Source organism: Haliaeetus albicilla, chromosome 5 (assembly GCF_947461875.1).
Source record: "Haliaeetus albicilla chromosome 5, bHalAlb1.1, whole genome shotgun sequence".
Classification (NCBI taxonomy): Eukaryota; Metazoa; Chordata; class Aves; order Accipitriformes; family Accipitridae; genus Haliaeetus; species Haliaeetus albicilla.
In genome coordinates, this window is record NC_091487.1 from 43,388,469 (window position 1) to 43,413,446 (window position 24,978).

At 42.4% G+C, this 24,978-nt stretch overlaps 1 protein-coding gene across 4 annotated transcripts in view; it reads left to right on the plus strand.

The window, feature by feature from the left end:
- LOC138685519 (transmembrane protein 263-like) overlaps positions 1 to 24,978 on the plus strand; it is a 246,408-nt gene that overhangs the window by 199,840 nt on the left and 21,590 nt on the right. Inside the window, exon 3 of one of the 4 annotated variants that reach the window (XM_069784463.1) lies at positions 2,790 to 2,987. The exons of the other annotated variants lie outside the window; for them this stretch is intronic. Coding sequence (XP_069640564.1) covers positions 2,909 to 2,987 — 79 coding nt within the window. The 5' untranslated portion in view covers positions 2,790 to 2,908. The remainder of the gene's footprint in view (positions 1 to 2,789; positions 2,988 to 24,978) is intronic. 4 annotated transcript variants of the gene reach the window in all.

Sequence of the window (24,978 nt, forward strand, 5' to 3'; positions counted from 1 at the left end):
GCTAAAGTCTCCATCTTCCCTACAACTCTTTGAATGAGAAGTATTTGCGGGGTTTCCAGGTTCCCCCCAGGTCTCTTTTCTGAGCACCTTCACAGCTCTTCACTCAGACCCGCAGGCCTGGACCTCCCTCTCTTGCCCATGGTCTCCAGGGAGCTCTCGCCACGCACCCTGTGCCCTGGAGTCTTTGGAATCTGAGCAAAAAGGAGAAGATGGTCCCAGCTGGGGGCTTGTTCCTCCCGCTGTCTGGGTTTCTTCTGCCTCTTAGCTGGAATCGCCACCTCCAAAGCAAGTGCGGTTACAGGACCAAATTTTCCAGGTGTCTTTGTTCTAAATTTAGGATCTTGTGTTCCTGTGTAACTTCTTGGAACAGCTCGTCTTCTCCAGAAGCTATGCTTCCACTAATACTGCTTAACTGCAGATTAATAACGATCTTCTAGCCACCATGCTTCTTATTAAATATTTATATTGTGGTAGCACATGAAGGCTGTAATTGGGGTCTAATTGTGCTGATTTATTCAGACCAGTTCCAAGACCTTTGCTACCACTAACTCTGCAGCTAGCAACCCTCCTATGTGTCCTTGTCCTTCACTGTCATTTTCCTTGGTCAGGTCAGCACTTGAAACCCATCCCCGATTCCCTGGTGTGGAAACTGAACAGCCAAAAACCGCAGTGCGCTGACAGCTCTCTGCGCTTGTTCTCTCTTCATCCTTTCTTTGATTTATTCTTGGATTTTTCAAAAAGAAGGGGACAGGGCAGCCTGTCTTCTGAATTCCCCAGCAAATTTTTGCCCTCGTCGGTGTGTCTTTTATATGTCTGTTGATTGTAAAGATCATGAGGCAGCTCAGGTGAGCAACTGCCTTCTTCCCCCTCACATATAATGCAAATTGCTTCTCAGCTCAAACTACATAGCTCAGCTGCTGCCGATGCCTTATACATGTTGGAGAATCTTAATATCTTTCCCATTTCTTAAAAATTAATCTCCTTTAATCCTGGCAGCACTGTAAGGTTCAAAGATGTTTTACATTATGTACAGGTAGGATTATGGTTTATTCGTTAGTAGAAGGGAAAGATTGATTTTTTTTTTTTTTTTTCATTGCATCCCTGGTAGTTTTTTCTTTGCTGAAATCCTAGTCGATGCTTTTTTTCTCTGCTCAGCCCAACTCTGCAGAAGGTGAAGATATAACCTTCAATATGAAAAGTAAATGCCACAAGTCCTGGTGAAAGCAGCAAACTAGCATCACTCTTTCTGTGGCAGAGATGTAGTATTCTGAATTAAGTTGTGCAAGGTGGTCTGCCCATACACTCTCCACTCTCCCAGTAGCCACTGTGTTATCATCTTCAGTTTTCATTGTTTTAATGGTTGCTCTGGATCCACAGCAGAATTTTGGATCCACAGCAAGACACAAGCTTGTCAATAAATGTCCCCTTCCTGCTTTAGGATTTCCTTAAACTTTTAGGTTGTGTTGTCAACGCAAATCTATCATATCTTAGGCAGCAAATCACTCTAAGGCAAAGCAGAAGAAATTCTCAGCTTGAAGTGCCCCCAAACCCTTCTTATAGCAATAGGGACACTGCAAGACGTGTTTCGCCTAGTCTCCCTGGGTGATTGAAAATGGAGCTTTGTTGACAAGCCATAGACCAGTTGTTTATTTTAAGAAAGTGGGACAGAATATATTGTGAGTTACAGAGCAAAGTCATCTAGCAGAAGTAATGAAGGCAATTCTGAAATAACACAGTTGTTTTTAACTTTACCTTTTTTTTTTCTTTCTTTTTTTGTTTTTATCATAGCTGGAAGTCTTTATTAGGACTGTGCTGAAGGTTGGAATCTTTTGTTCGTGTCCTCACGTCTTGTAAGCACTAGATAGCACAAAAGACAAGTGAGCTTTGAAGTAACAGGTCCTTACGGTGATTTCTTTTGCACAAGCACATAATCTATTGTACAGCTCCATTTCTGTATATCAAAGAAGCCTTTAGGGCTAAAAATCATTTGGCTCCCAGTCATAGCACAGTTACGTCCTGTTTGTAGAATATGATTACTAAGATCTGAGATGGGACCGAGAGTTTTGAGAATTGAGGGGGTTCTGTCTAGATTCTAAAGTGGCTGTAAACTACTGGTGTAAGGAGAACACGGAGCAGAATCTGGATGCTTCAAAATTTGAAAAAGGCACAGATAGGAAGCCTGGTGCAACACTGAAGATCTCCAGAATTTGCACAATTAGTATGGTAAATGGGGAATTATGAACACGAGAAAAGAGTAAGCAGTACAAAAATAAACCTTTCAGCAGTTCAGTCTGGGAAGACTTCTGGCATGATTCAGTGACTGGTAATTAATAAACAAGGAAGATCCAGAGAAAGAAAGGAAATCTAAAAAAAACCCCAAACCAACAGCAAACAAACAGTAAGTAAATTCAACAAATTAGGAAAACTACATGGCCGTGCAGAAGAGCGTGATGACAGATTCAGATGCCTGGGATGAGGATTCTTCATCTAGAATGAGGATTTAATGAAATCTCTGACATAACCAGAAACTGAGTTTGGAAATGGGGTATACTAAGATTAGGACGTGGTCACAGAGGTCTCAGCCATTCTGAGTCTCGCTTTATGCATCATCCGGAGTTCACAAAAAGAGTCTGTGTAACACAAAAGCATCTGCAGAATGAGGTGGAGGTTGTGTCTGGGCTGAGGAGGAATACTTGTGGCTTGTGTGCTGGATGCCTCCAAATAGCTCTGCCTAGTGCTGTAGGTGATCCAAACGTTGTAAAACTTAGTTCCTGGTGTCCTGTTTTTAGCCTGACTCTGCTAGGATGCCCCACAAAGCCACTATTGACACTGATGCCAGCCTGACGTTGAAGTTTACAAGAAGGAGCAGAAGAGACAGAGGCCAGTTACCGAAGCTGTAGCCACAAATATGAAAGATGGGGATTTCAGACTCCTAAAGGAAACTGGAGGAACATTCTTTTCCTTTCTGAAGAATTCCCATCGGTCAGGTATGAGGTAAGCTTCTGTTCTGGCCATTATCAGGTTCATGCCCTCAATACCTTACTCCTAAAGACTTTCCTGCCAGCTTTGTAAAGTTAAACAGTTCTGCTTTGTAACTGTTCTGCTTTGTAACTGTGAACAAGTGCATTGTTCATCAAACGAACCAGTCTAAAACGCACAGAGTGCTTTTCCTGCCAATGGGTTTTATCCTTGTTGTGCAGGAATCAAAGACCGAGATGATTGTTCCGTCCTCCATGTGTCTGTGGTGAGACTGCCAAGAACGAGGCACCCAATTAGCATCTGCAGTATTTAGATTTTTATTGTGGAGAGTCTTGCCTAACTAGGAACTGGCCTGAATAAAGCCAATTCCAGCTAAAGCTGTGAAGTTTTCTATCTTCCTCCTGTTTTCCTGAGCCATCCAGTTTCCCTTTACACATCATTTCAAATAAAGAACCTGTTAAGTTAGAAATGTACAGTGAGCCAGAGGGACCCACGCAGCAAGGGTCTGCAGGGCTGAGAGAGCCGTGCCACTTCAAAAAGGGGAACAGAAAGTGTTACTTCCCACTCTCCCCCAGTCTTTTCTAGGCTGCCACCTTCTTTCCCCTGCGTACAGTATCTGCCGTCTGTGTGAGTGTAATTTAGTGCTAATTAAGAAGTGAGTGGGAGCCATAAGCTCATTTCATTTAGAACCTGGAAATGACCTCCTGGGAGCCTGGAGAGGGTACCGGCTGCTTTCTCGCCACAAAAGCTTCTCCACCCCACTGCTGTAATTCTAACCACCAAGCTCCAGATTTCAAAATTCAACGCCAGCTCAGATTTACGGAGCATTAAGCGACTGAATTAAATCCTCAGCATTCACTCGGCATCAGCCTGACTGAGTAAAGGATTTCACGGGCTGGGGTACTCTACAAGGCCATAATTTATAACGTTATGCAGAAGCTGCTCCTCCGAGTTTTATTTTGGCTTGCCGCAATTTCTTTTTATTAAGGCCCCAATAGTATTTGTTGTTTTTCTGTTTGCTTTGATGTGGGAGTTTTAGATTAAATCTAAATAAATAAATGAGGTTTAAAATTAAATTAGGTTTCATTTGCATGAGTTGGGGAGTGAAGTGCATCTTTCTTTCACCATATAAAACCTAACAGACCCATTACCCATCACAGAGCCCTCAGTTGCTCCTGAAGAAAAATGACATTTCCTTCTGCGTAGAAAATACTTAAAAGTCCCAAGAATAGATTTATAGGAATATTTTAACCTTTTCTTTGATCCTTGAAATGTCATTGTTCTGTAGGCTACATTGCAAAACGTGACCTTTTATAGGAACCATGGGATGGATTTGATCTTTGGAAGACGTTTTAGAGATAATGCACTACAGGGTGCAAAGAACGTTTGCTCCTGAAAAGGAGCTGCAAATGGTTTTGTCTGCAGATATTTGTGTTTGTGGTATACCTGGAGGACAAAAGGATTGTTTATGGTGAGGCTTGTACTCCAGGGACAACAATGAAGAAAATAATAAGAGAACATGGCATCTTCTTTTGTTTTAATGCACAACAGTTTTATTTTCATTACATTTAAAAGAAAAATTTAAGTAGCAGGAATTGTTCACATGGGAGATGCTTGCAAATGAACATGTTCAAAATGTAACAGTTTTCTATAAGCACTGGCTGTTTGCTTTTCAGAGCATACCCTGACTTGACTGGCAAAACACAAAGCTGAGCTGTTCAGGAAGGAAAAGAGCTGACCCTTTGCTTCAGATTTGTGTTTGCTCTGGTAGCGTCCCCTTTCGTGGTTCTGCAGCCTGTCTCTCTCCAGTCCTTTCTCTAGCTGTCTTACACCCAGCGTTCTCCATGCCACCCACAGTACGAATTCCCCGGCAAGAGATCTCAGTGTGAAAACACCTGACCTGTTTTGACATTTTCATGGTGACTGCAAAAAGCTTGAGAGCCAAGGCAGTTGCAAGTCCATGGGTTCACACTGTGTGAGTGCTGTGTCTTTGCTTTGCCAGTAACTGTTCCAAACCAGATCTTTCTGAAAGATGCTGCAGCTCTTATCACCGAATATTGTAAGGTCTTACCCAATTCTGTAGCTCTTGGGTGTGCAGAATTTTCTCCGAAACCTACTGTTGTTGGCAAAATGTATTCGATTTTCCCCAGAATATCAGAGATGTCATTTCTGTCCCAGTAGAGCTTGCAGTCCAAGCAGAGGGGAAACCTATTCAGTGAGCATGCAGTAAGAAAGATAGTGGGTGAGAGAACAAAGATCGTAGGTTGGCATCCTGATTGTTGTTTATCCAAGTTTAGGGTGAAGTAGTGGGCAAAAGCACCAAAGAAATCAGAGTGCAGAAGACTGAAGGGTAGGAAAGAGACACTGGCCTGGAGGAGACGAGGTTCTAGATGGCAATGACCCTGCCTTGCAGAGACTGAGATCCGTGACGTAGCACAGACGTGCCTAGGGGCCTTTCAGGGAAGCCATGGAGACCTGAACAACATTGTTTTCATAGACACTGGGCCTGAAAGGATTTTATACGTACCTAATGTGCCGGAAAAAAAATTAGTGTCTGGAAGTCATTGGCCTTTTTCAGTGTGACATGACTATTGGGAAGTGATGGCTGGTGACATTTTGAATGTAGGAAGTGAAACAAGTAAAATAAGGATATCTCACTGGCAAGTTGCAGCAGGAAATGGTGCACATGTTGTACCATAAGTAAAAACATAGTAGGTAAGACACAGTCTCCTCGCTTTGCTCAAATAATTGAGCTGTTACTCTGGTGCTTTACACAGATTACTTTTTATGTGGTTGCCGCTCCGTTGGACAAGCAGGTCTTGTCCCAAGCTTCTGCATGGGACAGTCACCCCATTTCTTAAATCGTCTTGTGTCTTGTCTGTGTATCATGTTTGGTCTCTGTGTGCTGCTAGAGACGAGATGAAAATCAGAAGTGTGATGTTAATTGAACATTTCTCTGAATCTGTGATGGTATTGGTGAAGCACCTAAATGTAGCACAGTCAACCCCAAAATGCTTTGAACAGTTGAGAAAAACTTCCATATGAGCGTGAGATGTTTCACTTGTATTGCAGGAAAGGGGCGATTATGTATAAACCCTCTGTTGTCGAGTGAGTCATCAGCAATATTAATGTGATGTATAGCATCTAGTTGCATCTTGCACCCTGTTAGAGGTCATAAGATTATCAGAAAATTATTACAGGATGTGTATGTTTTATGCTATGTGACTTGTACGATGCTGTGAAATCAAAAAGAGGATTTTGTTGTCTAGGGAAGCAACCAAATCTGTGATAATCCAAGCATGTAGTAAGTCATAAGAAATCACTGCATCTAAAAACTTTCTGACAACCAAAGGTGAACTTGTCCTCAGATGAATTTAGGGTTGTTTCCTTTGCCTTCCTCCTGTATGTCACTTAACTGTGGCTGCAGGATAGTGCATTTACTTGTATTAAAGAGCGGGTGAGGGATAGGGAAGGCAATATCAGATGTCTTTGATATCATCAAGTGTCCTTGCCCTGAGAGAAAACCAATTCTAGGCTTTTAGTGAGACTGTACTTTTAAGTCGTGATTTGAATACGTGGGGCACTGTGTTGCATTGTGAATTTGAGCCCTCTGCCCTGATGCCTAGGAAGCATCTCCGACTTAGTACTCCAAAATAACACTCGATAGTGAAGTGTTACTGGACTTGTCCTCTACACCTTAATGTGAGAGGAAGCATTGGACGGAATCCAGAACAGAAATGCAGAATTAAGTTTCAAGTAGATAATTAATTCACTTTGTTATTTTCCTCATTTCCCCAAAAGACTGAGAGTCATCACACAAAACAGACACTCCCAAGATTCAAGGAGGCAATGAAAGTCTACAGCAGAGCTCCTTCAGAAATACTGCACCTGTTTTTCTTCTTAGTTCTATAATCCAAATAATTGTCTTTGTTCTGTAATACAGTAAAATTGATTTATCCTCTCCTTAAATCTCTTCTGGTTGGCACTCTCAAGGTGATCTGTGATACTAGGCATGCCATTCCACAGGCCATGGTGAATCTGCCTGGGCTGGTGGTCACTCTTGCCTTTGGAGAGGGACGTTTTTGAGGCGTTTCAGTGTTAGTCTATGTTCCCCACTCCAGTGCTAGAGGAGGTTTGGGGTGATTCTTCCCCAGTATATCTCTCTAGCTTCTAGCAATCTGCGTCTGAGGCATTTCCTGAGCCAAAGACTTGATCTGAACCATCACATTTGATCGCCACTGATAGACCTGTCCTCCATGAATTTATCTAATCACATTTGGAGCCATTTATACTTTTGACCTCCACAGAAATCTATGGCAGTTTAATTCCACAATTCAAGTGTGTGTTGTCTGAAAAATCATTTCTTTCATCTGTTTTAAACCTGCTGCTTGATCATTTTACTGGCTGCCTCCTAGTTTGTGTGGTATAAAAAATAATGAATAATCATCCCCTATTCAAATTCTGTATGCCATTCATGGCTTTAAAGCTTTTTATCATATTCATCCTTAGTCGTATCTTTTCCAAGCTGCAGAGATCTCAACTATTTATTTCTTTCTCATCTGGAAGCTGTTTTTTACCTCTCAACAAACAGCATTGCAAAATTATTGTCATTTTCTCTAGTTCTATTATGTCCTTTTCAAGGTGGAAGAACCGTAAGTGTGCATAGTATTCTAGACGTGCACTCTCCATTGATTTATACAGTAGCATATTTAGGACTTCTTAATTCCTTCTTGATCATAGTTCCTTCATGATAGCTACATCCCTAGTTTAATTTCACAGCCAAAGAATAGAGAGGGATGTATTTGGAAAGTGTGGTCTAACACAATCCAGCGGAGTCAGAAGAAGCCGTGTTCCCCAGAATTGCAGATCTGTAGCTCAAATCATGATTTATCATTTTCTTTGCTACGGTCTCCATCCATCACCCTTCATTTCACATTCTAATGCTCTCGTTTCTTCAGTGTCATGAATTGCTCATCTAGAAAACTTACTAATGGAAGATGTCAGAAATAGGGGTGGATTCTGCTTCTCTGTTACTTAGAGAAATTAACTCCTGGATGCCTTGCATTTCTGAGCTGTTTGTTTTCACTTAGGATGCTGTGTTTTTAAAGAGTTATTGCTTAATAATGCCAAGTTGCTCTAATACAGAAGGCCAAGTGCCTAGGATTTGCTTTATCGTATCAATTTAGTGCAACCTGCATGTCCTCAGTAAAGACCACTTTCCTCCCTTTTTAAGAGGTACCGAGCAGTGAGTATGAGAAAAATTACATTCCTGAGTTATTTTGTGGCATGAGCCACATTGCATGAGTGCACATCCTAATTCAAGATGATTTTGTCATTCCCATTGGCATTTGGAGGGTTTCAGAGCACTCAAGCTTTGCCAGCCCTCCTACCCACGAAAGGTAATGTTTGAGTTGAATGTTCAAGGAACATGAGTTTTGAATAGTGCGTTGAAGTGCTAAGTTCAGAATGTTATTTGTTTTCATGTTGGAAATTGCATCCACATCCAAACCCTTTTCTTTCCTCTGCCACTTCCTCCCCCACCCCAAACTCCATGTCCTACTGAACTGTTTGATAATCACTTGGGCCACTGTTCTCAACTTGGGAAAACATGATCTTGGGGAATGTCTTCTCAAGAAGACATTGTTGGGAACCTGCCATAGAAGCAGAGCAGGAGAGATGTGAGTGGGAGGGGGTGGCTGTGTCAGGGTCAGCTCAAGGACTGCACAGTTGCAGCTGTCTAAGAAAACTCCAGCTAACAGAAGGGTGAACTCACAAAACAGAAGGCAAAGCTTCCCAGAAGAGCAAAGGAAAAATGCTGTATCTTGAACAATTATTATTATGACTGAGTCCTGTCCTGGAGCTCTTGCAGAAAGTTTTGGCCCAGTTCTGCTACTCCTGGAAGTCACGAGATCCTTTTTCTCTTCTCTGTGCTACCTGCCTTCCTCCCACAGCCCTTTTCATGGTGGCTCCATTTCTCCATCCCTGTTCCCAAACCAGCCCCCTCTTTTCACTGCATCCCCTTTCTGCTGCCAGTGACTCTGGAGAGGCACAGTCACAAGACAAAAGACCCATCCCTCTGCAGGGATACAGTTTGAAACCCACCACACTGGCACGGTACACTTGCATGTAGAACAAGAACAGGCTGTGGAAAGCATTCACTTTCTACTTGAAAGTAGATCGAGATTTTTGCAGCCAGCCTCCTGTCAACTTGTGCTTGGAGGAAACAGGAGGAAAACCAGATGTATCAAATTATGGGCTGAAAGTTCTTCGCATAGGTCTGCTCAAGATTTGCTGTCACCCAGCGCAAAGACATGGTGTCTGGCCAGGGACCACAACAGTGAGCCTGCAGGATGTTTTTAGTACCTGGTGGTATAATGTCACTTGCAGTGCTGAAAGAAAACCTGGCTGGCTGTGTAAAGAGACACCTGAACTTTTTGCCACCTTGAATACCGTGCTTATACTATCCTTTCTCATCCCCTCTGAGCCCTCACCTGTGCTGAGGTTCTTAGAGCTATACTTTTTCCAGGTGTCTGGGAAAGTGTTGTGGCCCAAGGACCTGTACGTGCTGTTGTATAGTATAGCTCTGTGATGCATGTGTTAGAATATCTCCACCTTCCACACCTCACAAAGCCCAAATGCGTAACTTTTGCACTTAACTTTCTTCTTCCCCTCGCCGTGCTGACAGCAATGCACAAGTGATGCATTAGCGATGCATGTGAACTCTTGAGTCATGGCTGTCTGAAATTTCAGCCCTTATGAGAGACAACAGACCGTGGAAGCCACAATTTTTTATTGTGCCCTAAGGTTGTTGCGAGTGAATCATCAAAATAGTATGATTCAGCTGTAGCCGTAACGTTGTTTTTTCTCTAGTGCTACGAGCATGGAACTGCAGAACGGATGTGCTCCAAGTTCTGCTTGCAGGTGCTGCGTGATCCCTTTAATGAACGGACTGTAATGGTTCTTATTTCTAGTGGATCTAATCACTAGTGCATGAGTCTTCTTCTCAGGCTAGGCTTCATTCGGGAACAAACGGTAACGTAAGGACTTTGCTCATCGGTCTGGGTCTGTCTCTTATTTAGATACACCTCCCAGCATCCCCGCGCTTTTTTAGGTCTTTCCTATCAGAACACATATGGGGCCTAATGCAGAAGCATTGGGAAGCCTGTATTGACATGTCACACAACCATCTCTGACAGACACCAACCAAATGTGTTCAGACAGTCCATGCTGCAGGTTTTTTGCTTGTCTTGTTTCAAAATGACTATCACTTGTGCTTCACCAGTGTGGGCCGCAAGACCGTAACTGCATAAACAAACTGTATCAGGGAGGAAGAGGTGCCTGACACAGGCGCTGATTAAGATGAAGGACTAGGTAGTTTTAAAGACTTGATTTCTTGGTGTCGCTCAGGTTAGGTTTGTCAGATTGTCAATATGTATAGCGTGATTCACTCATGAGATGTTAATTCTGTGCCTGGCTCACAGGCTAACAGCATACTCGCCTCAGTTCTTACCATGATGACAAAGTATCTTCCCTTCCTGTTCCTACGTATAAAATGTGTCGTACTTGTCAAATTATGGAATTAAACCCTCCATTTCAAACCAGAGGGTAGCTGCAAAAATCCTGAGGAAATGTCTATGGGGTAATTTTTTTCCCCTTCTGGATTTTCTTAATATGGTTTCTTTTTTGTTTCTTCCCTGCTCCCTTCTCCTTTATAACTTCTGAGAGCAAGACAATACCTTGTGGACATGTTTCAAACCAGTGAACAGGTTTCATCTCAGGGCTCCTCCTGTGCTTTCCACACACAGTTCTGCAATCTTGTCTTCAGACCTGGGCTTACACGATAATTTGCGCCTTCTGCTCTGCATCTCCTGCCATGAATCAGCTTTAGTACTGTTCATTATTTCTGTGACTGTCAAGAAACTAGGTGGAAGTCGCCTCTTTAGATCTGCTCTTTCTCTCCCTCAGTATTGGACATGACAAATAAATGAAGATCTCTTCTGCAGAAAGTTTACAGAAGTCCAGACGAAGAGAGATGCTGTGGAAGGTGATGGTTTGCATGGTTGCACTGGCTAGAGGGCTCATTGCTTGCCTCCCTTTAGGTGGTGGAGTATTGGGCAGGATTTGCTCACAGTACCCGTGCGAGCAGGTATTCATGGAGAGCTGTCGTGGAGCGGGGGCAGGTGAAATGAAGCAGGAGGTAGAGCAAAGGGAGAGAAAATCTTCAGAGTAAACACTGGAAGAAGCTGAGGATAGGAATGGCATTAGCAAGTCTTCAGCACATGGGTTTGTTCAGCTAGCTCTTGCTTACCAGGTCTCCGTCGCTTCCCTGAAGTCACACGGCTAGAGAGCAAGGGTAGAACCATGCAGACCTTGATAGCTGTGTAACTGATAGGAGAGTTACAAACATTTGCCTGCTGTCCACTGATTTCCAAATGTCATTAAAGAACCTTCATTTTTCTTTTACATTTCATGTTTCTTGCCCTTTCTGCTACTCCTTTACAAAGAAATAACCAGACAAAATCCCGTTTTTTACCAGAGTCTACCAAATCCTCTATGAGTTGCTTCATGTTGTAGTGAATTTTCGTAGTGTTCCCACTCCTTAGTGCCCAATTTTTGTGTTTGGTCTTACATAATTCCTTTCAAAGACATCCTGAGGACAAAATCTAATGGCTGGCTTCTTCTAAAAGATTGCTCTAAGCTTGGCAGGACCTCAGCTCGTGGAGTAGAATAGGACATGAGTGTAACACAATGTCTGGGCAGTACTTACAAAGCAAGCAATTAAACTACAACAACAGTGACCCCTGAAAGGCAGTGTCTTGGCATACAGTATATTTTTTTGTGTAAAGGTTTATATTGCTTTCTCAGGAACTAGTTTGGGAGTTTTTTCACATCACAATCTGGATGTAATTGGTGCATGCTGCAGATTTATTCCTCCGACAGGTCAAATAACCAGTGTATTTCATTGCTAAGCTGAGCAGGGCTTTCATTTTCTCAAATTATATTTCTATCAAATATTCATTTGTCTGTTTCATGGTCCACAGAGGATTTGGACCATTTGGTGCTTGCAGCAAGTGGATTTACCCAATGGGTTTGCTCTTCCTCCAGCTTCTCCTTTAGCGATCGTTGTTGCCAGTGGAGGAGTGGTTTGAGTGTTGGCATTAGTGTTTCATTCATCTAGCCATGGCTTTTCCCCCCTGGGATGAAAATGCATTAGGAACCATCTCAGCAGATGGCTTGGAAGCTCTTAGTATTGCAGCAGTCTGGGGTCTAGCAGCAGTTCCTTTATTTGCTCTGTTTTCAAAGAGTTGTAGGCTTCTGGTGTGAGCAGTTTATATGGAACTTGAACTTGATAGCCTGTGTCCTACCGTGGATCAATAGAGAGTGCAGGACTGTATACAGTCAAAGAGAAAGTATCCTGTAGGAGAACTTTAAGGATGCAAGAGAAAGTGTGCAAAAATATGAACATGCATATCATCAGCTTTTGCAGAGAAATCCTATCTCTTCTTTTTGCTGCATTTGCATTACAATATTATATTTAATAATACTATAACAATAGTTCTCAAATAATACACTGTAATGGAATATGATAATTTGTATGCAAGTTTAGAAACATTTGTAGGATTTTAATTTTCTTGCTCTAGGTTTCCCTGTTTTCATTATCACAGCGTGTCTGAATTAGGCCTCTTACAGATGTTCTCAGTAAATCATTTACACCAATAATTTTGCAGGTAACTTTGTTAGACATGTTCTTTCCCGGAGCTGAGGCAGCTAATGATGAACGTGATTTGACCATTTGTACATATGCCGAAAGCAGTACTCCTTAGCTGTAACTTAGGGACTAAGGTAAATAAATTGGGACCTAAATTATCTGCAATCTTGCATTAACCCTATGTGTGATTCAACGTTCCTGCGTCCCCCAGGGAAATGAGCTCAATCTGTGGTCTCTTGAGGTCAGGCTGCTTATACTAAAGTTCAAATGGTGTTCTTTAACTGCAGTTACTTCTCATACGTAGTTGAGCTTGGCAACATTTTTTATAATGTGAGTATGTTTAGGGAGAGGGATGGGAAGTAATTACTTAACCATTTGCTCATTTAAACCCACATCTTCTAGTAATGTCCAGTGAGGAAGTGGTGGGGGAGGGGGAGAAGATATCAAAAGAAATTATCATCTTGATCATACCCTGCTATCTAAGACTCTAGCTTAAGCACTCATGGAGAAAATAGGAGAAACACATGCAAGTCCATCCTTTCAGGTCAGAAGGCTTTCCACCCCTTAAGAAAGCTCCTTTCCTGACAAGCTAGAGAGTGTTTTGAGGCCGATGCCCTTAGTCGTGCTTTTCGCAGTCTTGTGAAGGTACTGATGGAAATCCTGAGCCTGATGATGAGAATGCTGACCTGGCAGGGAGAGTGCTTTAATTCCACTTCTTGCTCCTCTGCATGGTTAATTATTTTTGCATAGAAGAAAACACTAAAAGAAGCCTATCCCAAAATACAGAATAGCCTAAGTATATAGTACTCCACAAGCAATTTGGAGATAAAAGTTTGAATCTTAGGGCCATTAAGCCTAGTTTTCTTCTGTCCTTGGTGAATGCTCTCATCTCTGAGCTATTACATAAAAACTAAATGCACCACCAGTTTTGTGAAACCAACCATTCATTTTCATAAGTTGTTTTTTTTTTCTGCTAATAAGCACTATAAAGGACATGTTTTATTCTGGGTAAACTAGAATGTTTCCTGTTGAGCAAAGCAATGGTTTCCGGTTGCCTCTTTTCTGTGCTGAAGAATTTTAAAATGAACTTGATTTGAAGCAGGTCTTCATCTCAGTTTAATATTTTTTCATAAAATGCCCATTTCAACACACTTGCGGTGGTAATAATAATAATTTGATTGAATAGCTTGGGACCAGTTCTACTGCATGTCCTGGCCCAGTGCTTTTCAGTCTGTGATGCCAGAACGGTTAGGAGGCTCTGGATTACTTTTATGGGTCTACAAAACAACTATACTAAATCTGCAAAATTTCTGAAAGATCAGGATCTCTATTAGAAAGCCATTCTGGGACCACAGACTGAATTCATGGAAAACCACAGCTCAAGTCTGATCCAGCAAAGCACATAGACACCTGCTTCATTTTAAGGAATATGCAGTGTCCCATGGACTTTTATGAGTCTCATGGTTTTATGAAGCATTTTTCAGGACTGAGGTAGAGCACTCGGTGCAGGACAAAATCAACTCCTTAACGAGCTTACCAGAAAACCCCACAGGCATACTCAGCATGTGCTTTTTAAACATGTATAATTGGGTCAAATGAAAACTAATTCCCATTGGAGTCAGGCCATGCCCGAGGAACCCTTCCGGGATTATTCTTTGAAATCCTTCAGGCAGAAATATTTCCATGCCAATTTTGATTTCAAAACCTTTTGACTGTGAAGCTGTTCAAGAATAGGCTAACAAGAATTCTTCTTCTATGAGAATTTTTCCTGTTTTCCATATCCCTCCCCTACCATCCTTCTCCCTCTTGCTTTCCTCACTGCCTCTCAGCATACTAGAAAAGGTCAGAAGCAATTGGATCAAATGTCCCAAGAAACGAGTGTCTTTGAAGAGACTGCAGGCCTGCAGAATTTGAATATGAGAGGTTAATATTTGGAGGAATTGTTAGGTCCTGGAAATAGAGCTTTCTAATGAAAAATCACCTTTGAACCTTACATCTAGCTATTTTAGGTTAAAGAAAAATAAGTCTTTTTATTGGGGAAAAAAAAGGCTTGCAGCCGAAGGTATCTTCACCCCCCTTTGCTGCCTGGGTAATATATTTGGGCTGTTTTTCCATCCCTTGATACATATTCTACAGACACCATGAAATGTAGGGAAGAGACAAATGAATTAACAGTCTCGGAGGGCTGTCAAAATGCAAAAAGTTATAAATTAAAGACAGACTTGGCCTGTATCGGTGTGTCTGAATTCGTGAATGAATTGACACACGGCTGTGCTTGTTCTCTGAAGCAAGAGCTGCTGAATCTCTACAGCTACTGACCTTACCCTCCCTCACCAGAAATGCCAGGTCTTTTCTTTAATTGATCGTGCATAATAGATGCTGTATCGCTGTTGAAGTGTACATCATTCTTATCTGCTGGTAAGACTTGCAAAGCTGTTAGTCTATTTACTTATCGATATAATCTGAGACTTCACCGGTTCCTTCGCACATGTTAGCATATGCTTTCTCCTTGATATCCCGGTTGGATTTGTCTACATTGGAGACTAAGCATCTTCACTTTTGCTATAGCTCGTTTAAAAACGTGCAGGAAGTCAAGCTGCAAAGCAGCTAGCTAGCTTTGTAAGTGGCAGGGGAAGCTTGCATATCCCAGTGCTGTACCTTAAATCTGGAAGTGAGCCATTCTGACTTGGCTTACACGTTTCACTGTCAGGTGTTGGCCTTTTCAGTAGTAGCAGCATTCCTCCTCTTAACTGAGAGATGCAAGCTGAGAAACCCTCCAGCACTTAGACACGGGCTTTAACTCCAAGTGTTGGTGCATTTCATTTTGATCTTGGCTCTCTGATTTCCAAAAGTTCCACTTTACTTTGAGATCTTTCAGTTGTTTAAGAGCTGACACATGATGTGATACTTATAGAAAATTAGGGAGCACTTGCCAGAGGACGATGTTAGCCTTCTCTGGTATGAGTCCTTTAATGTGTAGTCTCTGCTAAATGGATCTCCTCTGGGATATTTTTCATTCTTGACAGTGAAAACAGACTTAATCTATTGGGAACAAAGGGGAATTATTTCTCGCTTTTTGGAAGGGAGGTCTTTCTTCATTTAGGGCTGCTGTGCAGAACAGCTAGATTTCATCTCTGGCTGAACTCCTGTCTTCACATTCCTGTAGGGATACCTGCAGGCAAGGAGGGTTTAACTTCCAGCCATTGACAGGAGAACACAGCTAATGTCATAGACCTTCTCTAGCTGGAGCTTCTGTGTTTTCCCTTCCTCACATAATACATAGCTGTCTCTTTGTCTGTGCTGGACTGTACCAGCAGGGGACTGATAACGTCCAGCGAAGGGTACAAAAATGACGATACCTTTTTTTATTTTAAATGGATTAGTTTAAGCTTTCTGGCTTGCCTGTCTCTTTTTTTTCAGGCAGTGCTTCTATAAGGAAAAATAAGTGCTCAGGATGGCAGCTGCAGGGGGTAGATCGGTCACCATGCTCCAAGCAACCCCTTGGAGCTGAATTCTGCCGTAGGGGCAGGCTCCTGGTCATGCAGAGCCCATTAAAATGAAGAGAGCCCCCCGGAGTTTGCATAGCCGAGGGCAGGGTTTGGCCTGCAGCATACAAGCAGGCTGCTGGGGAGTGCAAGTCTTGGGCTTTTCCCATCAGGCAGCAGCCCCGATGTTCGGTGAATTTGTAGATGAGGTAGACTGCAGCTTAGCCTAATGCACGCTGGTGCTTTGGGAGGGCCCAGAGCGTTAGAGGTTTGCTGCATTTAAACAAATTAACATAGTCATGGTAGCAAATGGCTGTGATTTTTCCTAAAGATGAACAAACTGTGGGTCTAATGGGGACCTGCTATTTCTCAGAAATTAAAATGCTGCTTCTCTAGATGAGGCCAGGGAGGATTTTTCTTGCTCAAACTGGCCTCAGTTCAGGTGCTGCTGAAAGGTCAGCCCTCCAATCCTTTCTTAAGATTTTTTTCCTTGTCACAGTGAATAAGTCTTATCCCAGACACCTAGTAACACCTAAGAATGATGGTTTTAGCTGTGTCTTATCCAGCACAGTTAAACTGGAAGTCAGCCCTGGGAGATCTGTATGTATCTGCTGTAGCGTTTGTGGAGTTCATCAGAACAAACCAGAATTGACGACATCTTTATGGAGGAAGAAAAGAAAAAAGGAAATCAATTGGTCCTAGTGTCAGAGCTGATCAGATGTACAAAGAAGGAAAGCATTGCCAGACAGTATCTGGGGCTGGATAATTCGCATCAAAATACTCCCTGTGTCAGAATCAAATAGTCTCTGTGATAAGAAAATAATTTTCGCCCAGTCGAGAGGATATTGAGTACCAAGATTTTTACATCCTCTTAGAAACTTGAAAACAGCCCTTGTGTCCCTATCAGTGCTGGTTGTTTATTTTTTTCCACTGGACAAACATTGATTTTTCTTACTGCCAAACTCTGCATTTCTAATGGAGCTTGAAATTAACATGATTTTTTTGTGGTTGTTGTTGTTTACCTCCTTGTTTGCACACCAACAGCCTAAATGATGTTGGCACAGCTTGAGGAATGAGGTTTCTTAAAGTTTTAGTTGAATGCTGTCCTGGTTTCAGCTGGGATAGAGTTGATTTTCTTCCTAGTAGCTGGTATAGTGTTATGATTTGGGTTCAGTATGAGAAGAATGTTGATAACACACTGATGTTTTCAGTTGCTGCTAAGTAGTGTTTAGTCGAAAGTCAAGGATTTTCCAGCTTCTCATGCCCAGCCAGCAAGAGGGCTGGAGGGGCACAAGAAGTTGGGAAGGGACACAGCCAGGACAGCTGACCCAAACTGACCAAAGGGGTATTCCAGACCATATGACATCATGCCCAGTATATAAACTGGGAGGAGTTGGCCTGGGAGGTGCGGATTGCTGCTTGGGAACTAACTGGGCATTGGTCAGCAAGTGGTGAGCAATTGCAAATATACTTGTTGTGTATATTCCAATTCTATTATTATCATCATTATTATTATTATAGTTTATTATCATCATCATCATTTTTGTTGTTATTATTATTATTATTATCATTATTATTTTCTTCCTTTCTGTCCTATTAAACTGTCTTTATCTCAATCCATGGGTTTTACTTTTTTTCCCCCACGATTCTCTCCCCCATCCCACTGGGTGGGGGGGAAGGGAGCAAGTGGCTGCTTGGTGCTTAGTTGCTGACTGGGATTAAACCACAGCCATGCAGCAGGGAAAGCACAATGCATCTTTTTCTCCAGGCACTACACAAGTAACGACCACCACATGGTATCGAGGGGTGGGTTTATGTATCTGTGGCACTGATTGAAAGGCTTGGGAAAGCTTGCATTTGTTTAAGATAGTTGGGATCCAGAGGGCATTCTTTATCATACTCTGCTGGGACGATGATTTCAGTGTGCTGCACATACACCCTTGAGGTAGCAGCTGCTGCAGTATCCTGTAATTCTGCTCCAAGAACCTATTCCCATGTTTTGGTGAAACCTTTTGTGAGGTCTGCAAATTAATCAGAGATTTCTTGGTTCAGATAAGGTGGCACTTAAGCTGAGAGAAGAAGTGTTCCTAAAACCTTCTTACATGTCAGAATTCACTGTCCCTCCTGACCTTATCAATCGGGATGCTGAATTGGGGTGCTACCCTTGTAGAAAGCCTTAGTCGATACAATAATCCACTCTTGTCTGGCTAACTTTAGCAGTTTCAACTGGCTATAAATTACAGCATGCACCTCATACAGTAATTTGAAAATCTAAATGTCTAAGTATTCTTTTGAAACTTTGCCTCTATCCTTTGGTCCCAGTGCCAGTTCCCCTTAATCCTATCAAATACACTTGGAAGAATCCTTGTAGTCAGAGATAATGGTCTTATGATATGGCTGAATTTCCTTGCTGTAAGTATGAATAGATAATAATAGCAACAGATTTCTCTTTTCCTTTGATGTTCACACAACAGGTTAAAAAAAAAAGGACATTTTAAAGCCCTGTAATTAGAAATAACTAAAGATAAGATACCCCTGAGTCCTTGCACTCAGGACCTTTTGGTAATGCGGGTGATTTGAGAGAGCTTTTCACCTCTCCACGATGAGAAAGGCTATGATTAAATCCCAACTCTGCTCTCAGCAATTTGGATCCATATGGGCCTAGTCTCATTTTCTCAACCATCTGCCAAGAATAAGATGTGATCTTTGGCAAGAGTCTGTGCTCCCATGTATTGAGAGCGGGAGATATACACCACAGAACCATTCTGTATCAAACCTGACTGGCAAAGTGTCCTGAATATTAGGTCAGCAATTTTCCATCAAATTGCTATCAGTTATTGTTGATACAGAATGAAGGTCGTTAACTAAGCAGAAAGGATTTGGGCAGTTCAGGGTCAAGACTTGAGCAGTTCTTACTCAGTGAGTAAAAGCCTGCTATCAACATCCTTGTTAGCTATTGCAGCTGGAAATTCTTTTAAAATTAATGTGTTAATGTACTGTTCTACTTAGGAAAATGACTGTGTAGGAATGTGACACTGTACATTCTGTATTTATTTTCACTTGCTGACTTACAAATTAAAATCTGTTCACCTTCCAGCTCCAGCAATGATTTTTCTTTCTGCCAGAGGCACAGACTTCACCTGGGATCTGGAAAAATCAGTCTATGGCATCTTTATCACCAGTGATGATGTATGGAACAGACATAAGGCAGGACTCAAGGCATGTGTTCTGGAAGTGCAGAGCATACTTGTTGGTGCTGCACTCCAGGCTCCAATCTTATTCTCCTCTCTGTTGAGCCAAAAGAGTTGAAAATTCATGCACGTTGATCAAGTTAGTGGTTTAAAAGGTGAGGAGGGGCAGGGAGCAGAGGTGGTGGATAAGGTCACCACATTGCCGCGGTGCCTTTTCTTGCTCATTCCCTTCAGTTTTGTCTGTGTTGAAGCCCCCAAGGGTGAGGTTGTGTACTAGGATAGCATCACTGTCATGTGGGAGAAAGCCAAGAGATTTGTACTTCAGGAAAGAGAGTTTGGAGGAACTCGTCTGGGGGTAAGTCAGCAGTTTTCCATCAGTGAGATAAAGGTGTTAATGAACCAGCACCTTTGTTCGGTCAGGTTTATTGCAAGCCAGGATTAGAAACTTTTTTTCAAGGTCTTTTGCATCTCTTGGCTGCGATGCTGTGGGGCTTGACTCAGCAGCATTCAGTGGCATTCCCTGCACTGTGTTTTACTCCTATTCGTTTCTGCTTTTAAGATTGAAATGTCGTATTAGATTAAGAGCTCTACAGATGTCAACAGTGTGAAAGGCTTCCCTTTCACTTTAGCAGGAGTGGGGACTGAGGTACTGCATTGCTGAGGGCGTCTGATGGAGTTTTGCTAATAAGATCTGATTTCATGAGGTTTGCATCCTATTAAGGCAAGTAGGGATCAGGCCTGCGAGCGTGATAGAAAAGTGCAAACACAGTAGAAAGGCTCTTATGAATATTAATAGGCCATGAAACAATACAAGGCGAAAATGGTGATGAGGTGGGGGGGGTAAGCAACTGCTATCTGGTGTAGCATAATGGCCTCCTTTTCACCGTGCTTCCCCCGCCATCTGCCTGCAGCCTGTCACTTGCAAACCCTGACAGATTCGGGGATGGGCCTTGGGAACCTGATAGCTTCCTTGATCTGCAACTCACAGCCTCTGTGTAGGTACGAGTGCAACTGAAGTATCTGATCCCTATGCATCAGTCGTCAATCTTCCCTAGCAGTCCTGCCCAGGTGCAAGCCACGATCAGCTCTGCAACTATCCAAAGAGTTGTTTTTAAAAGTAGCTTAGCTTATCCTTAATAATCCCTTCATGGGTGAGATATCATCCATGTCAATGATTTATATGCATCTCTAACCTCAGTATTAAACATCAGCTGGTAAAGCTCCTGTATTTCCCTGCGGTTCTGGGACTGGCTCACGGCCACGGCTACGGCTCCCTCCTCGTGGATTGCTTCCCCTGCTGTAGCTCAGGAAATTGCTGGTTGTGTTTTGCACGATCTGTCCTGTGATGCACCAGCTTTGGTGCTTTCCTGCAGTAGTTTCACCGAGGAGTCAATTCATGCCTGCCTGTTACCGTCAGTTGTAGTTTGCTCTTCTTACCTACCTCGCTAAGAATTGCCCTCCTTTGTGCATCTTTAGCTTCTGAAATGATAGGCAAACATGAACCATCCCAGCATCCCACAACAGACCTGCCCTTAGCCCCATTTTATGGACCGAGAAAGAGAAGCAAAGGAAATTAACATCAACAGCCAGGTCGGCCGAGTTGGGACTAAATCTTCTGCTTCTGTAAGCGTGCAGCCCTTTGACATCCCCATGCCCAGCCAGCACTGCCAGGGCAGGCGCTCCTGGTTTTCTTCATGTAGCTCACGCAAGACCTCTGGCTACAGGAATTCATGGCATGTACTGGCCTTCCAATTTGTTCGCATTTCATTTCTTACAATGCTCATCTCTCTACAGAAGTGTTTGAAAATCCCCAAGACATTGATTATCTTTCTTTACACACATTTCTTTATCAATTGAATTATTTAGTAAAGAGGTATGTTCATAATTTATTGATATAATTTGAGGCGTAATCTTACTCCTTTTCCCTTAGCACTTGTTTAAAGAAAACAACATTTCCGTCTGTGTTGCGTTGGTTTGTTTTCCTTTCATTCATCCCTGAACTTCTAAGCATCTTACTGCTTTTTTTGTGGGAGGAAACTGACTTGTGGAGGTTAAGTGATTTGCTGCCATTCATAGAAGGGAGCAGCAGTCGATGAGAAACAACATCTAGGTATCACGCCTGCTAGTCCAGTGCCAGCCACACCGAAATGGTGTCAGGCAACACGTGGGCCAGTAGTGCTGTCCTTCCATTTTTTAGCAAATTGCCTGTGGTGGAGCTTTTTTTAAGTAGGCCCTACCTAAAGTGATGTTTTCGATTTCTTGGTAATAGTTTCATGGCTTGAATTGATTCTCTTGCTTCGCTGCTTTCTTCCATCATCTTTGCTGTTACTCTTAGTTGCTTTCTGCCTCAGTTTCCCATCTGTTAACTGGGGCTAGCTGCATCAGCTCATTTCACAGCAAAGGTGGATACATCAGGGCCTTAAAGGGGTTCTCGCATTGTGAGAATGTAGAAGCTGGTAAACCAAGGTAGCCCTCTTCAGGAGGATGGCTTTGTATTAATAGTCTGGAGAAAATCTCCCTAGGAAAATGGGGCCCGGGCAGGTTTGACTGAAGCGCCTAAAGCTTGTCAAAGAAGTGAGTAATGGTAACTTAATTAAACTGCCCTTCTCTTGGTTTTTCTGCTCTTTGGTAGAGAAGGGAGAAGCCAAATCCCACTGCTGTGCTGTCATCTCTGGCCCCTGCTTGGTGAGAGAGGTGTTTTATGCTTGGCCTCTTCAGAGGAAGGCAGCTTGTTTGCATTGTATTTGTGGCATAATTACTAATGGTACAGATCATTTTTATTAGCCAAGCTGTCTGCATTAAAATGATAGATTTTTTTATACTATTAAGAACATCCAAGGGAGTCTCTGCAGTGGCAGGAGAAAGATGATAATTTTTTGTTTAGCTTTAAGAGCAGATGGTTACAGAAACATTCTATGTAAATAAATTAAGGAGAAGCCACCCTCGCTAATAGTTAAGTAAACAGGTTTGGAAACAGCCGGCTCAGGACCAGGCTTTTCTGTTCTCTTCCTTTCCTGCAAGGGCTTTGTTCTGCTCTTTGGCTTACAGCCCCATATGGATAGGGTGTTAATTAAACCAATTTGCTTTTGGCCCAAAGTCATCTAAAACAACTTGAGTCCTGCTAGAGCAAGACTCGCACTCACAGGCAGCTTTTGTGAGCACTAGAGAATACTTACCTAACCTAAGCATTGGGCTGTAATCAATGTTATTGATAAGCATTTCCAAATGTCTTTTGTCATGGTAGCGAGGCAGTGAGCGATCTGAGAGAGGTATTACTAACGTTGTATTTTATAGCTGCATTCTGCAGTCTCTGATGAGTGCTGTAGTCACAAGGCCATGCTGCCCTCGAGAATTTCTACTCAACAAAACAAGTAAATTAGAAGTGGAGAAATGAGAGGTAATTAGGGGAGGAAAGTCAGATTCTGTAGCATAAGGGCTGCAAGCACCTCAGCTGTGGTAGCTGGAGAAGAAAGTAGCGCTGCTTTTCCTACCATCCAAAAGCGAGCAAGAGGTGTGAGAAAGAGGAGATTGTGAAAAGCCTAGTCCTCAATGGGTTCACCAAATGAAAAGCTGTAAGAGCCTTGAGGACAGAGAAGGTTACGCTTGATCTTCTTCGAGTGGTTCTCTCCTGCCCACCTGAGTTACCTTACCTACAGGAAGGTAGGCTGGTACACGGAAAACACTGTTGCACAGGACAGTCCCCTCATCTGTCCTTGCAACCAGACGGATGCAAAAACATCACCTGGGCAATTGGCTTCTTCCCAAGGTCTCCAGTTGCACAGCCAGGAGTCAGCATGCTCGCAAGAGGGTTTGGAGTCTCGGGCAGTAGCAGAACGTGATTTGTGCCCCGTATACATGCAGATGAAGTGGTGATTTTCTCAGTCGGTGGAGGCTGGAGCTGAAGGAGAACCACTCCTCTTCCTAGTCTGGAACAGATACTTGCCTGGGATGACTTGAGCCGTTTCTAGATTCCAGCGTAAATTTTCTGTTGGGTATGGACGTACGAAAAGGCGTGATACAACACAGTTAGCATGTTACTAGTACTGGTAGCAATGCTTGGATATCGTGCAGTGAAAACTGATGACCAATAACCAAAATGATAGAAATGTAACAATTTTTAACAGTACCAGAAAAAAGACTGTACACCTAAGGACTGATAACAAGAATGTCTGGTGTAAGCTGAGAGCTCATGAGGGAGTTGAGGGAAGAGAAGTGTTAGAGTATGTTACTTAATGAAAGAAATTACTGTACTCTGTCAATATACTGAAAACCAACTGCAATCCTAGGTTGTATAAGGCAAGCTGTCCCTTTAGGGAGGAGGTGGTATACATGGCTTTGTCAGTTCTCTGCACGCTACCAAACACCCATGTGCAACAAAACCTGACATGAGACTGGCACATAGGTAGAGAGAAAGGCTTCTGGGATGGTGGGGGCAATAGAGAATCCATTGTATTCATGAGGACTAGAAGTGTGTGGCTTGTTTAATCTAGCAAAACAGAGCCTGAGAGGAGATACGAATGCTCTCTATAAATACATCAGAGGAGTAAACACCAGGGAGGGAGAAGAGCAATTTAAACTAAAAGACAACATTGGCACAAGAGGAAATGGGTATAAATGGCCCATGAATAAATTTAGGCTGCAAATTAAGTTTCTAAGCAAAAGACCAGTAAGATTTTAGATATCCAAGTAAGAGTACTAGGGTAAATAACCTAACTGTTTCTAAGATGGGATTTGATTACTTAATGAGAATTAAATAATGTGCTTAGCTGTGGTAAGCTGTGGCACCTCCACTACCTTACCTGACAGTAGAGGACTGAATATGATTATCCTGTGGTTTTATATTCGTATATGGCGGAAAATCAGCCTGAAAAAAAGCGGTCTCCATATTTGATATCTCCAGAGTCAGAGACCTCATATGTGTAGCCTGTGTGCTTCACAATAATTTCTGCTACTTAATTCTTCATAATTAAAAAGAGTTCCTGAGTAAATGGCCAGCCCCTCAAAACTGTGAACTTAAAGTAAAACTTGTATTTACCTAATCAGCTATGATAGGGTCCTAATTTATGAGAGCAGGCTGTTTTCTCAAGGCCTAGGACTGCTTAAGAGTTTGGAAGTGCTCAGATGCAGGTGTTACCAGCTCTAAGGTCAAGACTAAAACTGTCATGTGTGCACGGTAAAAATTTTCCAGCCAACCTTAACTGCTGCTGATGTTTCACCACCCAAAGCCAGTGACAAGCCTGTTCTCAAGCAACATATATCTTCACCGCATCAGTGACTCTGGAAATTGAGAAGTGATCTGTGTGTGGTCTACCTTTCTCTTGTTTGATAGACTGATTTTTTTTCTCCCTTACTGTAGCATTTAAACCAAAGTCTGTGTGTCTCAAAGCAACAAAGTACTTTAAAAGAAGTTTGCAGTGAAGAAAATTCTGTTGTTCACTAGAAGTAACTACACCATGAACTCCATTGACCAGAATAAAATATGTAAGGTTTTGATATAAGCCATACACTTCAGTGAATGACAGAAGTGTCGATTGAGGTGATGTTTATGCCAACAAAAGATTTTTGTCTGCACAAACAACATTCATATACTACAGATTTAAGATTTTAACAACTG